General features: G+C 56.0%; 1 protein-coding gene across 1 annotated transcript; it reads right to left on the bottom strand.

Moving 5' to 3' along the window:
• Positions 1 to 6,265: 6,265 nt before the first annotated feature.
• On the bottom strand, positions 6,266 to 23,677 carry CLN8 (CLN8 transmembrane ER and ERGIC protein). The gene is given in 3 exon segments (NM_001012343.1): positions 6,266 to 7,252; positions 16,330 to 16,999; positions 23,617 to 23,677. Coding segments are annotated over 2 exon segments (867 nt in total). The 5' UTR covers positions 16,873 to 16,999; positions 23,617 to 23,677; the 3' UTR covers positions 6,266 to 6,928.
• Between the last annotated feature and the right edge of the window lie 1,142 nt (positions 23,678 to 24,819).

The following is a 24,819-nucleotide window of genomic DNA, read 5'->3' as shown; positions in this document are numbered from 1 at the left end:
TATTAAAAAAAACATTCTTGAAAACAAAACAAAAAAAATGAAAAATAAAATAAAAAAATAAAGGGGACTATGGTGATGGCCGCACAGTCCTATGAATATTAAAACCTACTAGAGTGTACATTTTAAATGGGTAAATTGAATAGAATGTAAATTATGGCTCAAAAAGGCTGTAAACACAAATGAACTAGGTTACTTATGAGGACTGGAGGGATCAGGGTGGAGGAAGAAGGGAAGAGGATGACATTTCTCAACAATGTTTGAATAAGAATCATGATAATGTTCTATGTACCCAAAAGCCAAAATCAAACTAACAAGGATTTGAGAAAATTCAAAAACTAATGCACACACAAACCAATGGACCCAACTGTCCTTCAAATAACTAACCTAATTATCTCACAGGGAGGTGGGCTGCATTCAGCCAGCATCCAGAGATGCCCTCAGGCTCAAGAGAAGCATCCTGCAAACTGCACATCCTTCTGGGGGAGGTTTAGTGTTGGCAGTTGTACAGGCGAAGAGACTCTGAACCTGTTTTGCATAAATGGAAAGTTTGAGCAACGTATAATTCACTGATGATGCCGTGAGGCAGCTCCCATTGCACATGACAGGGGACGGGGCTGATGCTGAAGGCAGAAGGGTCTAGAAGTCACGATGGCCTACACGCAATGAGCATATCTCATCTCTTGATTTCTAAGTACCAGCCCTCACTACAAAGAGCCAGGCTCCTTGGAGAGATAGCTGAATCCAATACAGGGACCCTAGAGAGAAGGGACATACTGTTGCAACAGAAAATAAGGAAGTGATGAAAAGCAATCATAGGGCAAACGAAAGGACACTGGGGCCAGCCTGAGCAGGTGCCACCTCACAAATCTGGGGCAATCTGAGTCTCAGAACGTACAAGGAACGTTCAGTGAGTTGGAAGCTCTTGTAAACAAAGTCATAGCATTAAGAATCCATGAACCCGAATGGACAACAAACAGCACGGGGAGAGGTAAGGCTCTTTTTTACAACAGATTTCCAGCTAATGAACACAGAAGGGATGATAGTGTCCGAAGAGTAACAGTTGGCAACCATCACAGTAAGAGCAGATTCAGGGACAGCCAGTACTGAGCATCAGCAGGTGGCAAATCCAGAGCAAGAGGCAGTGCTGTGGAGGCACAGGGCTTACAGGGTCCCAATCCATTTCCACACACGACCTCTTATGACAAAGAGAAAATGCTGGAGCACCTGGGTGATCAGCAGTTGAGCATCTGCCTTCGGCTCAGGGTGTGACCCTGGGGTCCTGGGATCGAGTGCCGCACTGGGCTCCCCAGAGGGAGCCTGCTCCTCCCTCTGCCTGTGTCTCTACCTCTCTCTGTGTCTCTCATGAATAAATAAATAAAATATTTTTAAAAAGAGAGAGAGAGAGAGAGAATATGCTAACCGTGCAGTGGAGAAACCAGACTACGCTCCAATCTGGTGACCAAAATTAATGCTACCAGTAAGAGGCAGCCTAGTGCCTCCGGACCTGATACCCCAAGAAAGATAGCAACATTAACTTGTTTTCCAGCCAAAATTGTGTAACCTGAATCCAATCCTGACAACTCATCAGACCAACCCACACTGAGGGATGTTCTATAGCATAATTGGCTGTCACTCCTCAAAGCAGAGCTGTGGCTCTGGGCTGCATCTTGGCCAGGAGGTGTGGCAGGTGAGGGTGTGTGGGGGCAGGTGTCAAAGCCAGGGGGAAATGGTACATCCTGTGAAAAGCATTGACTGTGTTATGTTTCTTGGGTTGGTCTCTACCGTGAGCCCTTCAGAGACCCAATTTGGAGGAGGACGTATACCCACAGCGTCAGGGGTAAAGCGATGTGCAGTAAAGTAGGAAGTAGGGATGAGAGAGACACTTTTCCCAGCTGTTCCTAAGTCTGAAATTAGTGCAAACTAAAAAGTTATAAACAGACAAAAGCAAACTAGTAACACATGCTTAACGCTGAAGCCTCTGGGGCCGTGGCTTTGGGATGAGGGTGTGGTCCACGGCCCCGGGGGGGTCCCCTCTCATCAGCACGTATGATTCTGAGAAGGTCTAGTCTCACATTGGAAACGTGTTCCCCTGGGAGCTAATTACACCTCTTCCCCCTGAGCCCCTGACAGAGGACCAGAAACACATGTGGGCTGAACACAGGGTCTCTCGAGGGAACCTGCTGTTGCGATGGTGGCTCTGGGGCTCACGTGGTCTGTCGCACCTGGCACGCGATCCATGTGCCCCGCCGACTGTGGTCCTCGTCTGTCCCCTTTGCAACGAGGGCAGGTGCACCTGTAGAGCCAGGACCGTGGCTCCAGTCAACAGAAGGCAGAAAAGGGGCAAAGGGCATCTGCTCTGAGGCCGGTCTTCCTCTGGGAAGGAGATGCCCTGATTGAGGACATGGCCAACCAGTCCCTGTAACTGCCTCCATATTAAAGCGCAGAAAATCACTTTTGCTGAGGGAGCTATTTTTCCAAGCTTTACTAAGTGATTTGAGATACTCCTGCAACTCCCTGACGTTTACGGGGGGGAGCCCTGGCGTGATGCCCCTTCAACTCCCTGAACTTGGCTATCTACACTGATGGCTTCTGTGCCCCCGCATCCTGCACTCTGCATTTGCATCGTGGAGAAATAAAATCTCTGGGGTGGACCAAACAGGTTCAGGAATTCCCGAGGGAAGAACTAAGGGTTATCCTCATCTAAACCAAAGAAACTGCGGCTGCAATGGGCCATCCAACTACGGTGGTTTTGCCTTTTATAGATCTCTGCCACTGAGAAAGCTCCCAGGTACTGTTAACGTTTTGTGTGTGAAATGTCATCAGGGAATTTGGAGATTGAAGGCGCTGGCATTTAAAACCTGAGGATTCTAATTCTGGGCTAATTTTTGGACTCCTTAGGCTGCTCTGGGGCTGCAGCACGAACATGGGGTAGTGGAAGGCCACGTGCCTCCATCAAGCCCTGGCTGCCCTCACAGGCTGCGGCGGCGCTGGCACGGCCCGTGTGTGGTGGGCCCTGGGATGGGGAGGGAGGCCGGTGTCGGGGAAGGTGTGGCACTGCCACACAGACAGGCGCACGACCCAGAAGGGCAGGGGGCCGCGGTGATCGAGGCCTGGGGTGCCCTCGCGGGGCTCCCAGGGCACAGGCCAGGGGAGTCCTGTCGCGTGGGGCGCTGTCACCGTGACCCGGACGTGCTCTGGGCTCCAGGCATCTCCAGAAGGAGGAGTGTGGATGTTCCCTCCTGCACACGCGGGTGCTCAGCCATCCTAAAAGGAGACGGGCAGGCTCTGCATAGCCTGGAGTCGACTCCAAACATTCTGTGTTCCAAGTCATTAGAGGAAAGACCAGATTCCCAGATTCCCCTCGCTGTATTCCAGACAAGATGATGCAAGGCGACATGCACCATGGATATTCTACTTCCTGACAAAAAGGAAGAGTTGTTTAAAAAGAGAATTACTGAATCCGTAAGCTCTCCTGTTAAAGCAAAGCAAATTTAGTAAACATGAGGTGACATGACATGAGACAGTTTGGGCATTGTTTGTGTTTCCTTACCTCCCGGAGGGTCGAGACCCTCACTCCTGGCATCAGTCTGGCGGCAGTGGTGGGCCCTGGCCGGTGTGCATGGGCTCCGAGCGCCTGCAGCCACGGCTGCTGCACAGTAACTTCCAGAACCTGTGCCTGCCCCTACCTGTCAAGGCAGCTCAAGGGAAGTCGGCTCAGAACGGGCAGCGGGGTGCGGGCAGGACATAGGCATGGTTCGAGAGCCCTGAGGACTGAGGTGTTCTGATCCCCGGCCCCAGGGGCAGCCCTCTAACTCAAGGCCCGGCCCCCCTAGCCCCTGCACCGCCTCCTCGGTGAGGGGTTGTGCGTCCTTCCTGCTGAAGCTCGGGGCCAGGGAGGGGTCCCCCCTGCATCTGTGACGACTTGCTCTTGGTGCAGAGTCCGTGCCAGCCTGAGCAAGGGCTACACACGACCACTGGGTCTGCACGGAGCCGAGGTACACGCGGCCCCCAGGTCGCACTGTGTGGAGGAGAGGGAGATGGGCCCCCCCCGCTCCTGTCTGTGCTCACACGTGGCCCCCAGGTCGGACGGCGTGGAGGAGAGTGAGCCCCAACCCCCCGTCTGTACGAGTGCAGGGAAGCTGGGCTGCCTTGCAGCACTTCGACACATTACAAGGTTTCAGCAAACCACCACGCGGCCTGACACATCCATGTCCACGCCTCCCGGGCAGACAAGGCTCGCGGACCCTGACGGATGCCCCCAGCCCTGTCACGGGACCCTCCTGCAGCTGAGCAGTGACTCCCGTTCCCCACCAAGGACGTCGCCCGCGGCCCCCGGCCTTGCCAGGCACCTGGCCAGCTCTCAGCCCTGCCTCGTCCTGGATGCTCCGTCAGCAGGTGCGCGCCAGCTCTCCAGCGGGACCCTGCCCATGGCCACACAGGGTCCGTCTGCTCCATCCCTCCCTCACTGCGGCTGGAAAGCTGGTCCACGCCAGGCACTGCAGACACATGGACGGATGGACACCAACCTCGCCCTCACCGACTCGATCGTCTGTGTGTATGGACGTCGCAAGATCAGCCAGCGAGGGTCAGCAGGGCTTCTCCTACGTTCTGAGCTGACTGCACTTGGAGGAGCCTCAGCTCGGACGCCAGAGGAACAAGCCCACGTATGTGCGGGACTGCATCCCATCCCAGCCCGGTCACCACCTCTGAGCCCTGGGCTCCCCACGTGAGTGGAAGCAGCCGTGCTGCCGTCAGTCATGCAGCCAACGACATACTGCGGGTTCCCCGGCACAGCACCACGGTCCTTAGCTACGGGGGGTGTTCTGAGGGGACCCTGGGGCCTGCAGGCAGAGACGGAGGAGCGGCACAGCCTCCCAGCCTGCGGGGCCACAGGAATGCGGATGGACAGGGCTGGGAGCAGAGTCCGGGAGGCACCATCCAATCTGGGCGATACCAGTGTCCAGGAAGACAGGCACTGGGCCCTGGATCAGAAGGGTTCAAAAAGCCTTTTCTGCAGAAAGGTGCTTGCTCTCCTGCTCGTCATGGGAAGCCCCGGGTCACGGGGAGCCCTAGGGAGCAGGTGGGCGAGCTCATGTGTTCTCTGGCCCTTCCCTCTCCCTGCACAAAAGCCACATCTCCACAGAGACACAGGGCGTCAAGGGTGAGCCCTGGAAGGGTCATGGTCCTGGTGTAGTTCAGATAAAACTCAAGCTAAATAGGACCGACCTTCAACTGAATTTTGAACGCAGAGACTGATAATCAGTCTGTATCTCCAACATACAGAAGACTCGCAGACACGAACAGTACAGAGAGACGACAACAGACATCCTTCTGGGTCCATAAATATAAACTATTTTATTACATTTCCATCCCATCAGAAATGCCAGCCATCTCTGTTCCACGAGATCAAGGAGGTCTACAGGCCGCGGGGTCTCCTGTTAGCAGTCCTGGCAGGGATGCGGCACGCTGGGTATGGCTGAGATCTAAATGACTTCTTATGGGGAGATAAATAGGTATTGCACATCTGTAACTAAGCATGATCAATAAAGTCGAAGCAGCAGCACGGAAGACACATCACTGTGAGAGCTCCGTGTTCTCTGACAAGCACAAGTCAGGCATCTCTGTGACCGATAAACACGTGTTTTTCCAAACACATGAAAGGGGATTTAAATAAAAAATAAACTTTTAGTTTTAATTGCATGATCATGGCTAGAATAAAACTGTGCGGGTCTCCCACCCGCCCCCCGCAGCCCACAGGTCGTGAGCCGAAATGACCCCTGCTCCCCTAAGGTTCTCACTGCAGCACTTTGCAGACCTACTCTGTGCCTGTTCTCACTGCATGATGGAAACCCATGGAGGATGCTCCCTTCCCTGGAACACGTGACTGTACGCACACAGGTCTCTGGGAAAGGCAGAAAGGCCTCAGCGAGCCTTCGGAAGGGGGTGCCTGTGTCACCCAGCATACATGCCAGGTGGCTGTGACTTCCATGAGGCGCGGCGTGGCGAAGGCAACTGCCTCGGGATGCACCCCCACCCCCCCACCCCTATTAGGCACCCAGCAAGGGCTGCTGCAGAGCAAGCCAGGACCGCAAGCCCTGCCGCCGAGCCCCTTGGAGCACCGCGGGAAGCAGCCACTGCCTGGGCGTGAAGCCCACAGAAACACCAGCCACGGAACAAGGGTCTGCTTGGGAAGCCCACCAGCGACTCAGTCTTTTAAAAATGGTCCTTTGGTCCAGAAAAATCCAATCACCAAAACTTTTCTACCTTATTTTGCCAAGTGAGCCATAGCGTATGAACACACACCTCTTGTTTTCCCACAGGTCCCCTGACCCATGAAGCCCACGGGCCTCGCCGTCACGAACACTCTGGTCGGGCTGGGTCCGGTCCGGGGCCGTGCGTCCCCCTAGCTGTCTGCATGTGCCCCCACCAGATGCACTGCTGCACACGGCGCTGCACACGTCACACGGGACACTCCGAGGGGGGCACGGATGGGACCGCCTTGTAGCTTGGGGCAGTTCTGCCCCACGAGGAAGGACAGCATGACTGGACAAGCTCCCCCACACGCTGACCATGTGACGGGAAAGAGCAGGCTGGCGGCCACCACAGCATCCCAGACAGGGCGCTCCCCTCCTCCCCGGCAGGTGGCCTGGCGTCTGCCCTGGATCCCCTCTGTGGTGCTCCTCAGGGCCCCACACGCTAAGGCGTGCAGGAACAAAGCACAGTGGACAGCAGACTTGTGATGGCAAAGACCCGCCCCCCAACCCCCGGAGGCAAACCAAGGCTTGAGAAACACTTGGCGGCTACTTAGAAATTCACATGAAGGACACGGTCCGACTTAGAGACCATCCTGGACAGAGCACTCAGGGCCTCGCCTGCAGGAGCCCACGCACACAGGCCGCCGCGCTCTGCGGTCCCAGGCTCCCGGTGGCTACTGGCCCTTCTTCTGTGGCACCTGACCGTTGGCCCCAGCCGGCCGGCTGCTTCTGGGTGCCGGCTGCGCGAAGTTCCAATCCACCGGATTGAGAAGCTGCTGCGTCTTCTTATGGGTCCAGTAGGGATTGATGACGAGCGTGAGGAGGCCCAGCCCGACAAGGAACAGTGCCAGGTGTGGCAGGTACAGGCTGCTGACCAGACCGTCCCAGTGCCAGAAGCACACCCACCACATGTGGTAGGTCAGCACCATGCGGCAGTGGAACATGTGGATCATCAGCCACTGGTTCAGCTTCCAAAACAGAGACTCGGACCAGCCAGCCTGCAAACAGAACACACGAGGCTCAACGCACGACCATCAACACTCTTCACTTTGAGGAAGACTTACTGCCTTCATCTATCCAACCGAACACAGCCCAGCTCTCTTCTCCCTGAGGCTTCATGGGGGCAGGAGACCACCCGCTGAGGCAGCACTGGCGCCCAGAGTGGGGGGTGTCCTCACCAGTCCCACTGGCTCCTCCTGTTTCTCCCAAGAGCAAAGTCCCGTCTCCCCTCCAACTTCACTCCAGTCTCTCTATGTCCCCCTGACCCCCACGTACTGACTGTCACATCAGGCTCCCGTCCGGCAGCTCGGGGACAGGAATTGCTGAGAGGACAGATGCTGACCATGACTAACGTTTCCTACTTTGATGTGTGATACTTTTTTCCCAGGAGCCCATGGACACCAGGCAAAAATGGACTTTCCTTCAAATGACTAAATTTACACTAAAACTACTTTCCAGTAGTTGTAGCTAACACTGAACAGAGAACTTGAAGGTGGTTCATCAGATCCTAGACACCAAGGTGGGACCTCACCAGCACCAGGACGTCTGGCACCAAGATGGTCGGGCCCAGGACGGTCGGGCCCCGGGTCACTCCAGCACCAGGACCTCCAGCACCACCACATCCCAGCCCCCCTCAGACCTCCCACACCAGCCTCTGCAACCTGGTCTCTGCTGAACCCAAGCTTCCTCGGGAGCTCCGAGCTGCAGGTGGCCCCCTCCCAGGGTGGGACAGGGTCTTGCTTTTACAGAAAGAAAACTCTGCAAGCAGGCAACAGAGTATGATCTCAGGAAAGGGAACCAGCTCTGCTTGAGTCCCATATGCTGAACCCTGAAGGGGCCACAGCAAACCAACTCCCGAGAGGGTGTTGTTAAAAACAGGAAAGGAATCCTAATCTCACATGTCATGAAATGTGTCCACACAGCTCTGACAAAGGAAAACGAGAATCTATGAATTGATGACTTCGGAAAAATAAACTAAGAAAAATAAGGAACTTCCTTGTTGTCTGAAATACTGTGAACTTGCTCAAAAATAACCTCACCAAACATCCAATGGTCTACTTCTTTTAGCGCAGACACACCCGTGCGTGCCTTTTTCTAGTCTGTTGATGATTCAGGTAGGCGTCAATAACACCCCAAAGCAGCATCTATTTCTTCTGGCAGAGTTTAAACATGAAATGCTGCAGCTGATTAACGAGCGTGGAAGGCATGGACGTGAGGCCAGGAGACAGAAGGGCAGATGGAAAGCCCCGTGGAGGCTCCAGCAGGGCTCTCCTCCTCTGGGCACCCGGCGCTCCCGGCTGCTGGGCCTCAGGCCTTCTGCCGGCAGCCTCCCTACCGGAGTCTCCAGGGCTGGACGCTGCTCTGCTCGTGCAGCATGTGCCATCTTCAAACCACACAAGCAGCCTTTCACAAACTCACCAAGCACTTAGTTTGCTCCAACCCTGGAGCAAACAGAACAACAGGCCTGTGTCTGGTGCCACTCAAGGTGGATCATAGCCACATGCTTCCCGGGGACCTCGACAATGCAGGAGTGGGAGCCAAGGAGGCACAAATCTGAAACAAGTGTAGCACCTCCACACTACAGGGGCCTGAGACATGCACAGGGGAGAAGTTAAGACCAGGAGAATGTGTGTTCATCATCCTGATGGCAAAGTGACAGGAAGATAAAACCAAATGCGTCTGCTAACTTGTCTGTAAAACCAGAGGGTGAGGCTCCAGTTCTCATAGGCTCCTGGCTGTCTGGAGGAGAAGCTACAACTGCAGTCAGTCCTTTATCAGTAGGGACCAAGTGTCCCAGCACTGTAGCCTGCCCCAATCTGCTGAGAAACAGGGTGGTCCCTGCCAAGTGGCCCCATCACCAGGTCCAGAGGTGGGAATGGGCAACATTTGGCTTTGGCCATGCATGCTGTGTGCCCTCCCTGGACACACACTGGCAGCACCAGGTGGAGCCTGGACACACACAGGTGGGGTCACCCGGTCCCAGCTGCATGGGCTATGCTCCCCTGTGCAAGCTCCTCTGGACTCGGCCACACTCTGTTTCCCAAGGGAACAACACATACATATGCCAGTACAGACTCCACCTCCAGAGCTTGGTCCATCATCTGTGTTTCCTCCCAAGTCTCCGCCTACAGCTGGCAGAGTGCTTGATTACTACTCATGACAGCGGGTATCTTCCGTGGGATTGTACGAGTAGGGCCACAAGCACACATTTCTCAAGCACAGAAACGTGGAAGTCTGACATTTCCAATGTCAGATTGCTCCTGGGGAACAAAGTGTGTCCTCCATGGTAGCCAAGGACACCTGGAGGCCACCTCTCCATCACCTCTCCTTCATGTTTAGCGGCACGGACTGCGTCCCACGTTGCCATTCTCCAAAATTCACAGAACAAAGGGCTCTTTTCCATCATTCCCTCACTGCTAAAATATTAATGTTCCTATCATGAATGTGAACTCATATAGTAAAGATGTTGAGTTCTGAAAGCTCAAAGCTGGAGAACTGAGCGTTCTTTGGCATAATCCGGGCACCGTCATCATGAGTGCCCTAAGCAGGGACAGGAACAAAGTCTGTGACAATGCTGCTTTGTGCAGCTCTGGCTCCCGGCTGCTAGCACTGCACAGCACATGTGTACAAAAATCTTCATGACCTCATTCACACTACGGGCTAGGCGTTCATGGGTGAATTTTATCTAGAGGTTTGAGTCCTGTGCAACGCATTTATTAACTCTAACCAGCATTTCAGAATCATTCATGAAGGGAATGCTAAGAACGAGCCACTGTTTGCATAGAAAAACCATCTTAGTTATGGTGACGTCTGCTGTCTTGATCTACATCCTTTACTATCTCAACAAGTCAGCCCTGGATGGCCAGGCAGATTCTTGAATCCAGACGCCCAACTATGCAGGACTCTGGAAGCTTTAGTAAAAGCTTAAAAGGTTTTAATGTTATAGAGGATGGTTACTTACGTTTAGTAGTATGTCAACTACAATGAGGAATGAAACACCTAGAATAACTGACCTAAGCTACCTTAACATGGGGTCCAGTTGTGCTGCTAGGGTCCACTGGCTTGGTGCAGTCACTGTCCTGACGGTACTAAGAAGTGAACATGTGGACATCCCTCCCCCCGATCCTGCACAAACAGCACCCAGCAAGCTGTAGGGACACAGGAAAGTCCAAAACCAATCGCTTTCCTGCACCCACCCACCACTGGAGCCTCCCTTCCTTCTGAGGATGCTGAAGACCAGAGGCTGGGCCTCCCACCAGCCCTGCTCCTCCCACGCAGAGCAGAGCGTCCTGCAAGAGGCTGGTGGCCATGCCTGGCTTCAGACGGTACAGACAAGTCTGGAGAAATACACATGAAACCATGGAACACTGATCACCAGGGGTGCCTGAAGGCTCAGCGGTTGAGCATCTGCCTTCAGCCCAGGGCATGATCCCAGGTCCTGGGATCGAGTCACACGTCGGGCTCCCTGCCTGGAGCCTGCTTCTCCCTCTGTCTGTGTCTCTCTCATGACTAAATAAAATCTTTTTTTTTAAAGATATTTATTCATTCATTCATTCATGAGAGACACACAGAGAGGCAGAGACACAAGCAGAGGGAGAAGCAGGCTCCATGCAGGGAGCCCGACATGGAACTCTATCCTGGGACCCCCGGGTCACGCCCTGGGCTGAAGGCGGCGCTAAACCGCTGAGCCACCCCAGCTGCCCTAAATGAATAAAATCTTAAACAAAAACAAAAACAACACTGATCACCACTACGGACTGGAAAAAGACAGGGAAGATTTTCATTTCTTCTTTTAAAGAAATTCCTACAAAACAAAAACAATTCCGGATCACTAATCATCTATTTTCTCAAACGTGTGAATTACAGCCCCAGCTTCTGTCTGGCAAGTTTGCTGTAGGTCCCCGTTGACCATGGCGTGAGCGGGCTCCTCTGTAAGAAGGATGGTCGGGACAGGAATGCTGGACACAGCCTTCTTTTTTTTTTTTAATAATAAATTTATTTTTTATTGGTGTTCAATTTACCAACATACAGAATAACACCCAGTGCTCATCCCATCAAGTGCCCCCCTCAGTGCCGGTCACCCAGTCACCCCCACCCCCCGCCCTCCTCCCCTTCCACCACCCCTAGTTCGTTTCCCAGAGTTAGGAGTCTTTATGTTCTGTCTCCCTTTCTGATATTTCCACCCATTTCTTCTGCCTTCCCTTCTGTTCCTTTTCACTATTATTTATATTCCCCAAATGAATGAGAACATATGTTTGTCCTTCTCCGATTGACTTATTTCACTCAGCATCATACCCTCCAGTTCCATCCATGTTGAAGCAAATGGTGGGTATTTGTCATTTCTAATGGCTGAGTAATATTTCATGTATACATAGACCACATCTTCTTTATCCATTCATCTTTCGATGGACACCGAGGCTCCTTCCACAGTTTGGCTATTGTGGACATTGCTGCTAGAAACATCGGGGTGCAGGTGTCCCGGCGTTTCACTGCATCTGCATCTTTGGGGTAAATCCCCAGCAGTGCAATTGCTGGGTCGTAGGGCAGGTCTATTCTTACCTCTTTGAGGAACCTCCACACAGTTCTCCAGAGTGGCTGCACCAGTTCACATTCCCACCAACAGTGTAAGAGGGTTCCCTTTTCTCCGCATCCCCTCCAACATTTGTGGTTTCCTGCCTTGTTAATTTTCCCCATTCCCACTGGTGTGAGGTGGGATCTCATTGTGGTTTTGATTTGTATTTCCCTGATGGTCAGTGATGCAGAGCATTTTCTCATGTGCGTGTTGGCCATGTCTATGTCTTCCTCTGTGAGATTTCTCTTCATGTCTTTTGCCCATTTCATGATTGGATTGTTTGTTTCTTGGGTGTTGAGTTTAGTAAGTTCTTTATAGATCTTGGAAACTAGCCGTTTATCTGATAGGTCATTTGCAAATATCTTCTCCCATTCTGTAGGTTGTCTTTTACTTTTGTTGACTGTATCCTTTGCTGTGCAAAAGCTTCTTATCTTGATGAAGTCCCAATAGGTCATTTTTGCTTTTGTTTCTTTTGCCTTCGTGGATGTATCTTGCAAGAAGCTACTGTGGCCGAGTTCAAAAAGGGTGTTGCCTGTGTTCTCCTCTAGGATTTTGATGGAATCTTGTCTCACATTTAGATCTTTCATCAATTTTGAGTTTATCTTTGTGTCTGGTGCAAGAGAGTGGTCTAGTTTCATTCTTCTGCATGTGGATGTGGACACAGCCTTCTGTTGGCCCTCCATCCACACCCGAACACAACGCTGGAGCTGTGCTTATGGCCTGAGAACACAGGGAGGTCTCAGCCCCTGCTCTCCATCCTCGGGAAGCCCGTCTCGTGGAGACAATGCCCCCACAAGGAGAGTACTGAAAAGCCAAGGGCATGAGGAGGACCCGCAGGTGCACAGGATGCAGGCGACTCCCAAGTCTCTGCATCTTATCAAAAACGACCCACACCTGGACCAGCAGCCGAGATGATCGTTTAGACATTGCCTGGGTTGACCTTCTACTCCATTAATGATTTCCAACCTTCCGCCAAATCATTCCTGCCTGAGGACCTGACACCATCTCCAAACCCTGCACTCCCCACGATTTCTCCAGGTGCTTAACTGAGCAGCAGCCGGCAGCTCCCCAGCACACTGGCCCTGGTTCTCCTGCCAGCCACAGCACTCCCCGAGCTGCCCAGGGTAGCCTGTACCTGTCCCCACACTCACAAGGCCTCCTGCAGCACCAGGAAGGGGTGGCCCTGGGGGACGGTACCACTGCCTGCCGCCTTCTAGGTGCTCCACAGATGTTTGCTATGGGTGGACAGTCAGCCCCATGGACACTGGTAATCCACTTCCCACGTTCTCACACTGTTTACCCTGTTGACCCAAAGGCACTGATGATTCTTCCCACTTCATGATTTTCTCCCGAAGCTTCCCACAGCATTACAGGAGTGCCCGTCACCTGACCCCTTTGTGGTGACTCCATCAGACATTTATGAAACAAAAAGCAGTATTTCATGTTTCACATAAAATATCCTGTGAACAGTATGCCAGAAAAGATGGCAAGAATTCTCTGCTACTGGGTGTTATTCTGTATGTTGGCAAATTGAACACCAATAAAAAATTTATTATTTAAAAAAAAAAAACCTCTCTGCTAAAAATTCTTGGGGTACCTGGGTGGCTCAGGGCATGACCCCGGGGTCCTAGGATCGAGTCCCACTTTGGGCTCCCTGCATGGAGCCCGCCTCTCCCTCTCTGTATCTCTCATGAATAAGTAAGTAAAATCTTTTTTTTAAAAGATTTTCTTTTATTTATTCAGGAGAGATAGAGAGAGACAGAGACACAGGCAGAGGAAGAAGCAGGCTCCATGCAGGGAGCCCGATGCGGACTCGATCCTGGGTCTCCAGGATCAGGTCCTGGGCTGACAGTGGCGCTAAACCGCTGAGCCACCCGGGCTGCCCAAATAAATAAAATCTTAAAAATGTATATATAAAAATATAATTTTCAGGAGCCTAACTTAAACATTTTCATATCAAAATGAGAATCAAGATTGTATTTAGAAGACATACGTCTTTCAAAAACAAAAAGGATACAAATACTACACAGATAATGAGGGTAGGTCCTGATGCCTCTAATCAGTAGTAAGACAACCCTATTCAGAAACATGAACCTAAGAAAACAACACGAGGTCAGAAGACGGCGGGCAGGAGGCTGGACCCTCTCTCCCCACAAGCACCCTGATTCTGCCCTTGCAGAGGGCTGGCCTCGGTCTTGCCAGTCCTGGACTTCTGATGGGTTCTGCAGAGTCCGGCTGCGTGGGGAGAAGAGGTGATGGCTGGGCTGGTAGGCCCCGTAGCTTCCGCCCCCCCACGCCAGCTCCACACCAGGGAGCAGACTGCACACGGCCTGCTCTTCCCCGTGGGAGGTCCGGCAGAGACCCTAGAACCCCTGGCCACACCGGCCAGGGGGTCAGCTCCTGCATGAGGACTGTGTGGGGGGCCTGCGGGAAGTGCCCACTCTGTGTGATGCACGGACAGCAAGGGACTCAGGCCAGAGCAGACTCAGGCATAGGTGGTCCAGGCAAAGGAACAAGGCAAGTCTCCAAAGGCAGATCCTAAGGAAATGGAGTCAAATGATTTATCCGACAGACATGCACCCGCAACAGTCACAAAGATGCCAGCCACGGAGATCACGAGGACAGTGCATGAGCAAAGTGAGAATTTCAACAGAGATAGAAGATGTTTTTAAAAGAAGTCCCAAGGAAGCCACAAAAGACCACAAACAGTCATCTTAACCTTGAGAAAGAAGAATCCATGCAGGCGTCACACTTCCTGATTTCAGACTGTATTACAAAGCTTCTCAAAACCGTATGGCGTGGGGGAAGACTGACGTGGAGTCCGATGGAACGGAACACAGAGTCCAGAAATAAACCCACCAGGTACACCCAACTGGCCTGCCCAAGGGGCCAAGAACCCACAACAAGGAAAAGATAGTCCCTCCCACAGGTGGTGCTGGGAAACCACACAGCCATGTGCAAAGGTCCGAAAACAGACCATGTTCCAACACCAGACACAAAAGACAAGTCAGAATGTGAAGGCTGACACAGAAGATCCAAAACTAACACTTTGGGAAGAAAACACAGGGAAAAAACTTCACAACTCCCGTCTTGGCAATGATTGCTCCGACAGCAAGAGCACAGGCAACAGAGATAAAAATAAACAATTGGGGCCGTGCAAAGCTAAGAAGCTTCTTCACAGCAAAGCTCCAGTGGGGCCAAGGCACCTGCAGACCACGTGACCAGCAACAGACGCCTCTCCAACACACATAAAGAACAACTCGAGAGTGGAAAGAAAATGGATTCAAACATGGCGCAAGGACGTGAGCAGTTTTCCAGAGAAGACAGGGAGACGGCTCACCACTGTGTCTGAGGTCCCTGATCGCCCGGCAGATGCGAACCCAAACCACCATGAGACCACCGCAAGGCTGTCACGATGGCTACAACCAACAACCAAGGGACCCGTGTGCGCGAGCCCCTCGCACAATCCCAGTGGGAAGAGGACATGGGGCAGCCACTGTGCGCAACAGCACGGAGGTTTTCTTTTCTAAAACAGAACTACCACATCATCCGGTAATCCCACTTCTGAACACTCTTCCAAAATAACTGAAATCAGGATCTCGAAGAGTTGTCAGCACCTCCCACGTTCACTGCAATGCTTGCTCTTCACAGCGGCTAAGATGTGCACGCAACCTGGGTGCCCACGGCGGACGAGCAGACACAGCGTGGTGCGCACAGCATGCAAAACTACTCAGCCCCAGAAGATTCTGCGGCACGCAATGTGCAGGAGCCTAGGTACGGAGCTCGGAGGGGCGAGCCAGCTGCAGAAAGCAAACACGGCATGCTTCTGCTTCTGGATCTAAATTAAATTCACAGAACGGTGTGGAGTGGCACCTGCTCAGGGCTGGAGGCAGGGGCAGCGGGAGGTGCTCATCACCAGGCATGGAGTTCCCACCAAGCACGGGGGACACACTCGAGGGCTCTGCTGGACAACACTGGGCCCGCTGTCCACAGTGACGTCACGTATGCTTAAAAACTGGTTAAGAGGGTAGATCACGGGCAGCCCCAGTGGCCCAGCGGTTTAGCGCCGCCTTCAGCCCAGGGCATGATCCTGGAGACCCGGGATCTAGTCCCACCTCAGGCTCCCTGCATGGAGCCTGCTTCTCCCTCTCCCTGTGTCTCTGCCTCTCTCTGTGTGTCTCATGAACAAATAACTAAAATCTTAAAAAAAAAAAAAAGAAAAACAGAATCACGTTTTCTGGGCCTTATAAAATTCTATTGACAGAATCCTAAGGTCCACTGAGTCTTGTTTTGCTGTGGAGCTAGAAGCCAATAAGATTTAAAATTCGGAACATGGAACCGAAGTAGTCTGCGTGCTCTGGTTTACCTGGTGGTGAGTATACAGCGCGTGTAGAACAAAGCGGCTGTACAGGCATAAGACAGGATGGCTCCACAGCTCCCCGGCTTGGGCTGACCTGTGCAGACGCTGCAAATGACCCCCCACGCCCTGTGAGAAACACTCACCTTTAGGAGCATCCAGGAAATGCAGGTGAAGGGAGTGCTCGCCTCCAGAAGCAGCGTGCTCATAGCCAGATAGTGGCCGGCTCCGAGGTTGACCACGGAGCCAAGAAATCCCAGAAAGGCGAAGAGATGGTGGATGGCCAAAAACAAGTCAAATGTCCGGAAGAGCACATTGGACAGGTGAACTGCTACGTTCTCAAAAAAAAAGAATCCGGTTGCCGTTGCGATGTGAAACCAGCACCAGTTCTGCTGGCCGCGCGCCTTGTCAGCGTGCAGCACGGGGTCCACCAGCAAGGCCCACAGGCCCGCAGCAGTGCTCTGAACGCCGAAGACGGCGCGCGTGGCCGCCAGGTTCCAGAAGACCTTCTCTCTGGCCACCAGAGAGCGGTAGGTGGCGTTCAGGGAGGACGAGAGCTGGTGGCAGACCACAAAGACTCCCAGGTAGAAGACGAAGCCAGCCACCGCCAGCGTGGAGCGGATCTTCCAGGACGTGTAGTCGAGGTCAAAGATGCTTTCTGATGTCCCCCCATCGCTCATAGGAGTCATTGTCCTCAATTTATTACGTTAACGGCGTCCCAGGGCCAACACCGGGCTTTGGGCCCACGCGGCAGCCAGTCCAAGGAAGCGGAGGCGGTGCAGGTGCCCCTCGGACCTTCATGTATCCGTCTGCAATCTGGGGAAAGAACAGGTCACTCTGCGTTGACGAAGCAGAAGCGAGCACACAACCCTGTAAACAGGGTTTTTAAAGCTTCTTCACCACGCTTGAAGACCCACAGACACAGCAAGGAAACACCCGCCGGCCCCCGGAGGACAAGAGAGGACGAGGCCCCGTCCTGGGGCCACCTGGGACTCGCACTGTGCACACGCCCCACGGCGCCGCACACACTCGGATGTCGCTCGGGGGCTGCTCTCTAAGTGCTTCTCGAAGCCCCTGGATCGCGAGACGAGAACACTGCCCAGGTCGTCCGTGGTGTGCAGGGCCAAGCTCCGTGCACGGGGCCGTGCTGTGGCCCATCCGCGCGTCACAGGCCCCCCACACCCCCTCGTCCCACAGCTTGCCTGCGGCGGCAGTGGGGCTGCCACAAAGCCTGGCACACGGCAGGTGTTCACAGCTAGGCATGAGGACAGTCACTTGTCACCATCAGGGCCTGACACCCCAGGAAAGCCTCGGTCCCGGTTCCCATCTGTTAACCTGCCGCACGGCGTGAAGTCTGTCCTCAGGGATGGGCTTGGAGGACGGCAAGGCCACTGTGCGTGCCCATCCCCAGACGCCAGGGCTTACCGCTTCCTGCAGGGCCCTGCCCACAGCTCCCTGCTGAGCCCCCAGCCCTGGGCTGCACCCTCTTCCAGCGATTGTACTTCCAACCACGAAAACCATCCCCTACGCTGCGTACGTAAAGACAGAATGATGTACTGAACCCTCGGGCCGTGGGCAGAGCTCATCAGCGTCGTCTCCACACTCCAGTCCCCCAGTGCCAGGGGCTGCCTGCGGGCACGGAAGGCATCACGGACACACTCAAAACGTAAGTTCGATTGACTTCTACCCATACAGTGTGGAAACAGAAGTCCCATTCTATCATTGCCCAGAAACACAAAATATTTCCTTTCACAACAACCCGTTTCCTACCCCCTTAGGGGTGACAATGCTTGGGGACCCATGAACTTCAGGTCCGACTGCCAGCACGTTGAAGACGATCCCCCTCCACGTTGGGAGGTGGAGGTCGGGCAGCTTATGCTAGTCAGCGGGACAGGATGGGAACAAGGTCCCCCGGGCCCATGCTGCCCCCCCGCCCCCGCCACGCTCCAGCCCTACCGCGTCTTCCCTTCCCGGGAAACCCCTCGCCCCCACCCCTGTGCCCCAGGGTCCTCCCCTGTGCCCCTGTGCTCCCCCCAGCCGGTGTCCCTGGTCCCTGCCTCTCCCCGACGCCCGCTCCACCAGAGGAAGCGGACGAGGCCAAGGACCTTGGCTCCGGCTCTAACACTCCATCAGTTTTGTGTCTCGAAACGCTCAGACTGCAGACGGCGGCTCCGGGAGCCCCGCCACCCCGAACCCCGGGGCCGGGCCACGCGCAGCACACGCTCAAGACACGAGCTGACGTCCGCGTGCACCTCCAATGGGGCTCAAATGGTCACATCTACAGAAGTCTGGACGTGTTTGTCAAACGGCGACCGCCAGTCTGCAGCCTTCGTCAGGCGGGGACCCCCGACCTCCCCGTGTCAGACTTCGGGGCAGAAACCCGGCACAAGGAGGGGAGCCCAGGACCAGGTGCAACAGGGCTCTGCAGGCCTGACTTCCACCTGCACGCCCCACGGCTGCAAGGCCCGCCGCGCATCCTCAGGGAGCGGGGACTCGCCCCACGTCTGCGGAGGGACGACCAGGCCAGAGCGGGAGCGCCTGCTCGGGGCGAGCGCTGCATCCAGCTCCGGAGGGGAGGCCCGGGCCACCAGCACAGGAGCTGTGCACCTGCGTGCGGCCTGCAGCGACCAGCAAGACCGCCACGCCACCCGAAGTCCCGCGCCCGGCCAGGGCACACACAGTACGGCTCATCTCCCCCAAACCCAAACCAGCGCTCCCAACCGCCGAGCACGTGCATTCGAGGGTCGGGTGACCAAAGGCAGGTCACGGAGGAGCGTGTCTTCCTACTTCTCTGAGCACAGCCTCTGAAGTAGGCAGGCTCCTGTAGGAATCCGATCCAGGGCACAGGACGAGGGCACACTCCTTGCACACGTCCACCCGGACCGAGTGTGTGCTGTGCACGGGATGGGACGGCGGTGGCAGCGGGCTGCTCTGATGGGCCCAGGGAGATGCTGCCAAGGCTGCGTGCACACAGATGAGGCTTCTTGGGGGCAGGGGACCAGCAAGAGCGCTGGGCACCGGGACACCTGGGAGCTCGGCACCTGGGCACAAGCGTGGTGATTCTCCCAGGACATTCTGACTTCCCAGAACCCTTCTGGCTCCAGAGACTGCCGCCCAGGGCCAGCTGCTCTTAGGGGACAGCAGAGCCAGGAGCTGACCTAGCAAAGTCCTCCCTCCTCTCCCCGCCCTGCAACTGGAGCAACACCCCTCCACCCTGCCTGCCCCATCTGCCCCTGCACCCGGAGCAACACCCTCCACCCTGCCTGCCCCACCGTCCCTGCACCCAGGAGCACTGTTCCTTTGCCTTGATCATCCCAGGGCACCTGGTCCTTGGCAACTAAGGGCCATCCTTATTACTCAAAGCCAAATTATTCATGTAGCCTGTCCTGAATTGTTCACTCTGTCCTGCTTTTCCTATAGAAACCCCAACAAAGGTAGCAGCCTAATTCCTCCCCTGCCTCCTGTCTTTTGCCTCCTGATCTGGGGCTTCCCCTGGGTGGCCCAGCGGGGGGGTGGTATGGTGTGCCTGGCACCTCTGGGACCTAGGAGTATAATGGCCTTGTTTTCCTGAGCCTCTGATGTGTGTGCTCCTGTGTCCATACCCAACTCATAAAACCACTCACAACAATCTGGTTCTGCTGCAAATCACCTTCTAACCCCAGAGGGTGGGGACTATGAGGTCTACAGGTGCAGACTGGCTTCCGGCAAAGAGTTCCAGGGTTCAGGAGAAAGGAAGCCAAGCAGGTAATGCTAACCGTGGAAACGGTCACACTGCACAAAACTGTAAACTCTGTGAAAATGCAGACTCCTCCTAAAACTTCTTCTGTACTTTTACACAAGTCAGTCATGAGATCTGGTTCTCATCTCACCACAATTACATCAATATGCTCTTAGCCAAGTCACCCAACTTCTGTGGTGCCTTTGTCTTGAAATGGGAGGGTCCCCAGGACTGCAGGACTCAGGCTCCCCCACTGGAGACAGCCAGGACAGGTGCTGTTTAGGGAGGTCCAGGTCAGGACGGAGGGGCTCCAGGGTGCCAGGGCCCAAGGAGCAAGAGCACTGGGTTCTGATCCTGGTTCTACTACTGAGGAGCTAAGAAAACAAGTTACTTAACCATCCTGGGTTTCTCCAGTTCCTGAGAAGAATAAAAAGTACACACAAATGCAGGACAGTAGGATAGTGGTTACTAATCCAAACACCTTGTCATGTGCCAGGCACGTTCAGCTGGGTCATTCTGTATCATGTTTCGATGCAGTCTGCTTGCTTCGGAAGGGACTGGCACCTCGGCAGGACATCGGACCTCAGGTCCTTGGTGCTTCCTCCCTACCTCTAGAAAATTCCAGGACAGGGGCAACCTGCAGGCTCTGCCTTCCTGACCCTGGAGCGACAGCCAGGAGCCCAAAGGCAGGTGCAGAGCCACCCAGCTGGCATGATCTCTGGTCCCCATTTGATTATAAAAACCAGTGACTCTGAAGTGCAATGGTTTGGTGTCTTCCTTCCTCCAAGCCAAGCTAGCATGACTGAAAGAACATGTGGATCTTCCCGCAGGCCTTAGCGGTTTTACAGGAGAGCCAGATCCATTTAAAACAACCGGATTATCCTGCTGGACAGAAACCCTGAAAGCAGGCCCCCGCGAGTCCCTCTTTCCTACTGCCCCTCCTCTGACGTCCCTGCTCCCCACCAAGAGCACAGGGACAAGTGTGGTCCTGACGCTCCCAGATAGAATGTGCCTCCAGAGTTGAAAGGAGCACCAAGGACCTGGAGCACTGAGAGAGCACTGTCCTGGGGGAAGGAAGCTGCTCGCCCACCATGTGGGCCCCTGAGCACCTGGGGAGACTCTGGAGCACAGGCCCCGTTTCTGAACCACACGCCGGAGTCCCTAACAGTGAGGCACCCTGCGGCAAGGGCTCAGTGGGGAGGCCCCCGTTACGGCAGGTGAGGCAGGCCTGGGCGGCACCCTGAGCCCTTCCCAAGAGCCTGGATATGCAGGAAAATCCTCGGTCCTTTAAAGTACACCACAGCAAAGTTCTGGGAATCTTCTACAACCTTTTTGAAGGTACTTTCAGATCTAAGAAAGAAACTACAGACAGGTTAGGGTCAGACGCTGAAACCAACAGGAGAGCCGAAGCTGAGAAAGAGGGTGCCAGGGAAAGAAACAGAAACCACTCCCTCACAGCCCCCTCTGCCCACCCCTTCGGATCCCGACGCTTGTTCAAACCCCTCCTCACCTGCTCCTCCCAAACAGCTGCCCGCACCGTGTGGGGCAGCAAGCCTGTGCTGGCCTGGCCTCTCCCATCACCGTGGGTGTGTCGGGGTCTGGGGAGATCACTCAGCACCTCCCAGTCGGGGATGCTTCAGCGAGATAGCCCGCCTAGGGAAGCAGGCCAGGCCTCGGGTGGCAGGAACCTGCAGGGACCCGGGCGGGGCAGCAAGTCAGCCTTCCCTGGAGCCCTGCGGAGGTCCTGCCCCTTCCACGGAGTCACAGTGCTACCTGAACCCACACGATGGCAGTATAGCTGCAGTCCCGCCCGCACCCATAAACTCAGCCAGGCCCTACTGTGGAAAGGCAGACAGGGCAGGACAGACTTCCACTGGCCCGTCAGCCTGACCACATCCCTTCCACCATACACGGCGGAGGGGACACCAGGGTCATGGCTATTCCACTGCATGCCCACCTCTCAGACCAGAGGGCCTCTTCATATGGCCTCAAGTCCACGGCGGTCACAGTGGGAAATCACTGCTCCCTGGGGGCGGGGGCGGGGGGGTGCTTGCACTCAGCCCCTCTGGCCAGATGGATGGCTTCCAAGCCCAGGCCCTCCAGCACTGCATCTCAGTGGGGCGGGGGGGAGCTGTGGCCAGGAGGGACTGGCTCCTGGGGGTGCCCAGAGCCCCAACCCTGACGGCGCAGACCTTAATTTCCTTGAGAAAAATCTATCTACAAACTTCATCTTTCTTCCTTTTCTAACATTTGGTGGTGTAGGCTGATGCACTACAAATTTAATGAGTGTCAGTTTCAGGGCTGCAGTGTGACCTGGTGGCCCTGTCTCCAGGGACGGGACTCTGTGGCCACCCTTTGAGCTCCATTTGACACCCACTGAATTCCTGGAGTGCTAAATTACTACAGATAGCAGTATTTCTGTATTTGACTACCGTAACTGACCTAAAATTTGGAAAAGAGTCAACAAGATGAAGAAAGGTTGCACACTTTTCTTGTCATGCTGGATTACTGTTTAAGAGCCGCCCGACGGTCACCTGTGGGAGAGAGGCTGTCACTTACTGAACCTCGAGTCTTGGCTACGACCCTGGTAAGGAGCTGGGAAGGCTGTGGTTTGGAGGCACCGTGTTCACCAGCGCCCCACAGGACCCCCCAAAGCTCATCTCCTGTTCCTTGCGTTCGCTCGCGTTCTGTGGACTTTGTCATCCTGCGAGGGTGACCCTCCTGAGGATCAAAGTAACCTGACGTGTGTTCCCCATTTGTGTGAGAACAAGGTTTGTAGCATTTTGAGAATTCCACTTTGGCAGTGTGCAGAAACACTTGTTCCAAAGTCAAAAAGAAATACAGACTCAAGGAACAAAGTTTAGGAAATGTGAACAGGCACAAAAGTATAAAAACAAAACCCCCAATTCCCCAGTCCCCCGAGGCAGCTCTAGGAAGCATTACTAGTTTGGGTTCAATCATTTCATCAAATATAAACTCTTATTTTTTCCCATAATGTGGGATCAGGTGTACACGAGCTGCCGCACACCTGCTTCTCTCTGCAATACAGGCCTCCGCGTCCCAGGTGCATCCATCCTTCCGCACAGAGGCGGGGCCTGTCCCTCCCAGGGACCCCATTCAATTCGGCAGCCTCCAGCCGCACTTGGTTTCCCCGCTTTTGTCACAGAGAGCTCCCCACAGGCCCCAGAGCCCCCAGTCCTGCTCAGCGCCAGCTTCCAGGGTGAGGAGGTGCTCTGCGGAAACTGCGTGGCAAGCAGGGCCTGGAGGTGCTGCGGGAGGGCTCACCGCTGGGGGGGCTCAGGGTGGAGGGGGAGCAAGGGGGTCCGGGTGGAGGGGGGGCGGAGGGGGGCTCAGGGTGGAGGGGGAGCAAGGGGGGTCCGGGTGGAGGGGGGCTCAGGGTGTTGGGGGGGTCCGGGTGGAGGGGGGGCAAGGGGGGGCCCGGGTCGAGGCTGAGGTCCGGGGTGGAGGCGGGGGTCCCGGGGTGGAGGGGGTGGGCGCTCCCCGCACGGCCCCCCCGCCCTGCACGGCCCCCGCCCCCGCCTCCCGCCTCCCGCCTCCCGGTGCGGTCCAGGGCCCGGCTCCGGCCGCGCGGTCACCCAGCGCCGCCAGGGAGGGGAGCGCAGGCCCGGGCGAGGGGGACGCTGCTGCCCCCGGTGCCCTCGCCGCTGCCCCGCCCCGCGCCCCGCGCCCCCCGCGCCCCGCCCCCTGCACTCACCGCCGGCGCCGTCCGACCGGGCCGCAGAGGCGGCCGCACATGCGCAGTTCCGAGGGGCGGGGCCTAGCGCGGTCGGGCGGAACCACGGGCGGGGGCCGCGGGGGGGCGCGGGCGGAACCACGGGCGGGGGGGGCCGGAGCGCGGGTCCCGGGCCTGAGGCTGCGGGCGGGGACCCCACGGGCCCTGGATGCGCCGGCGGCCGCGGTGACTCAGCGCCCGGCCCCGCGGTCCGCGTGCCCGGGGCCCCGCCGCAGGCTCGGGCAGCCGGGGGGCTCCCGGCGGGTCTAGGGCGGGTCTGGAGCGGCCCCGCGGACACGGGAGGACCGAGGGCCGGGCCGGGCCGGGCGCAGCCGCCGCGAAGGTCGGCGCTAGGCCCGCGGGGGGGCGGGGGCGCGGGGGGCGCGGGGGGCGCGGGGGGCGCGGTCTCCCCGGGCTCTGCTGCTCCAGCGGCCCGACTCGCGGCGGGGACGCAGCCTCCGGGGTTCCCCCTGCCCCGCGGGACCGGCCCCCCAGCGGCCGCAGGTGCTCCGAGGCCGGGGGCGCCGCCAGCCGCAGGGCCTCGCCCCCGAGCACCCCCCGGAGCCGCTTCTTTCTTTCCTGCTGGACACTTTGTATCTTTATGAACTTCCTTTCCTGGTTACTTCCTGTGTCTTCAGGCCAAGACGTGACCTGCACGAGGGGGCAGGGGGTCCCGTTGGCCCCTCCTCCCCCGCGCCCAGGCCGTGCGGGTGTAGCTCCGCGACCAGCGAGTGTCTGCGGGGGCGCGGGGGGCGCAGGGGGCGCCGGGGGGGCGCGGGGGGGCCGCGGGGGCGCAGGGAGGCGGGGGGGCGCGGGGGGCTCGGGGGCTTCCAGCCGGAGGGGTGCGTGGGCCACGCGCTGCACCCCCCCCCCCCCCCCCCGCCTCCTGCCCACGGGCCCTCAAAACCTTTATTGAACCGAATTAAAACTGAGACAGACCCCGGAGACACAGGCTTGTGTCTTGATTTTCCTTCCCCTGTGGCTGTTGACGGGAACCACAGACTCACCTGGCTCTCGGGTCGATTTGGGGATAAAATAAGACAAGTAAGTTCTAAAAGCCCTTTCAAAATAAAGTACCATGAACTCCTCATGTATCCTCAGCATGCGAGGAAGAAGGTTCACGAGTGCATTCCCGCCTCGGAGCTCAGCTCCCCTCTGATGGGTGCCCGCTGGCTCCAAGCGGAA

The sequence above is a fragment of the Canis lupus genome, chromosome 37 (genome assembly GCF_011100685.1).
Source record: "Canis lupus familiaris isolate Mischka breed German Shepherd chromosome 37, alternate assembly UU_Cfam_GSD_1.0, whole genome shotgun sequence".
In the NCBI taxonomy this organism is placed as follows: Eukaryota; Metazoa; Chordata; class Mammalia; order Carnivora; family Canidae; genus Canis; species Canis lupus.
This window is presented reverse-complemented; position numbering and strand designations above follow the sequence as displayed.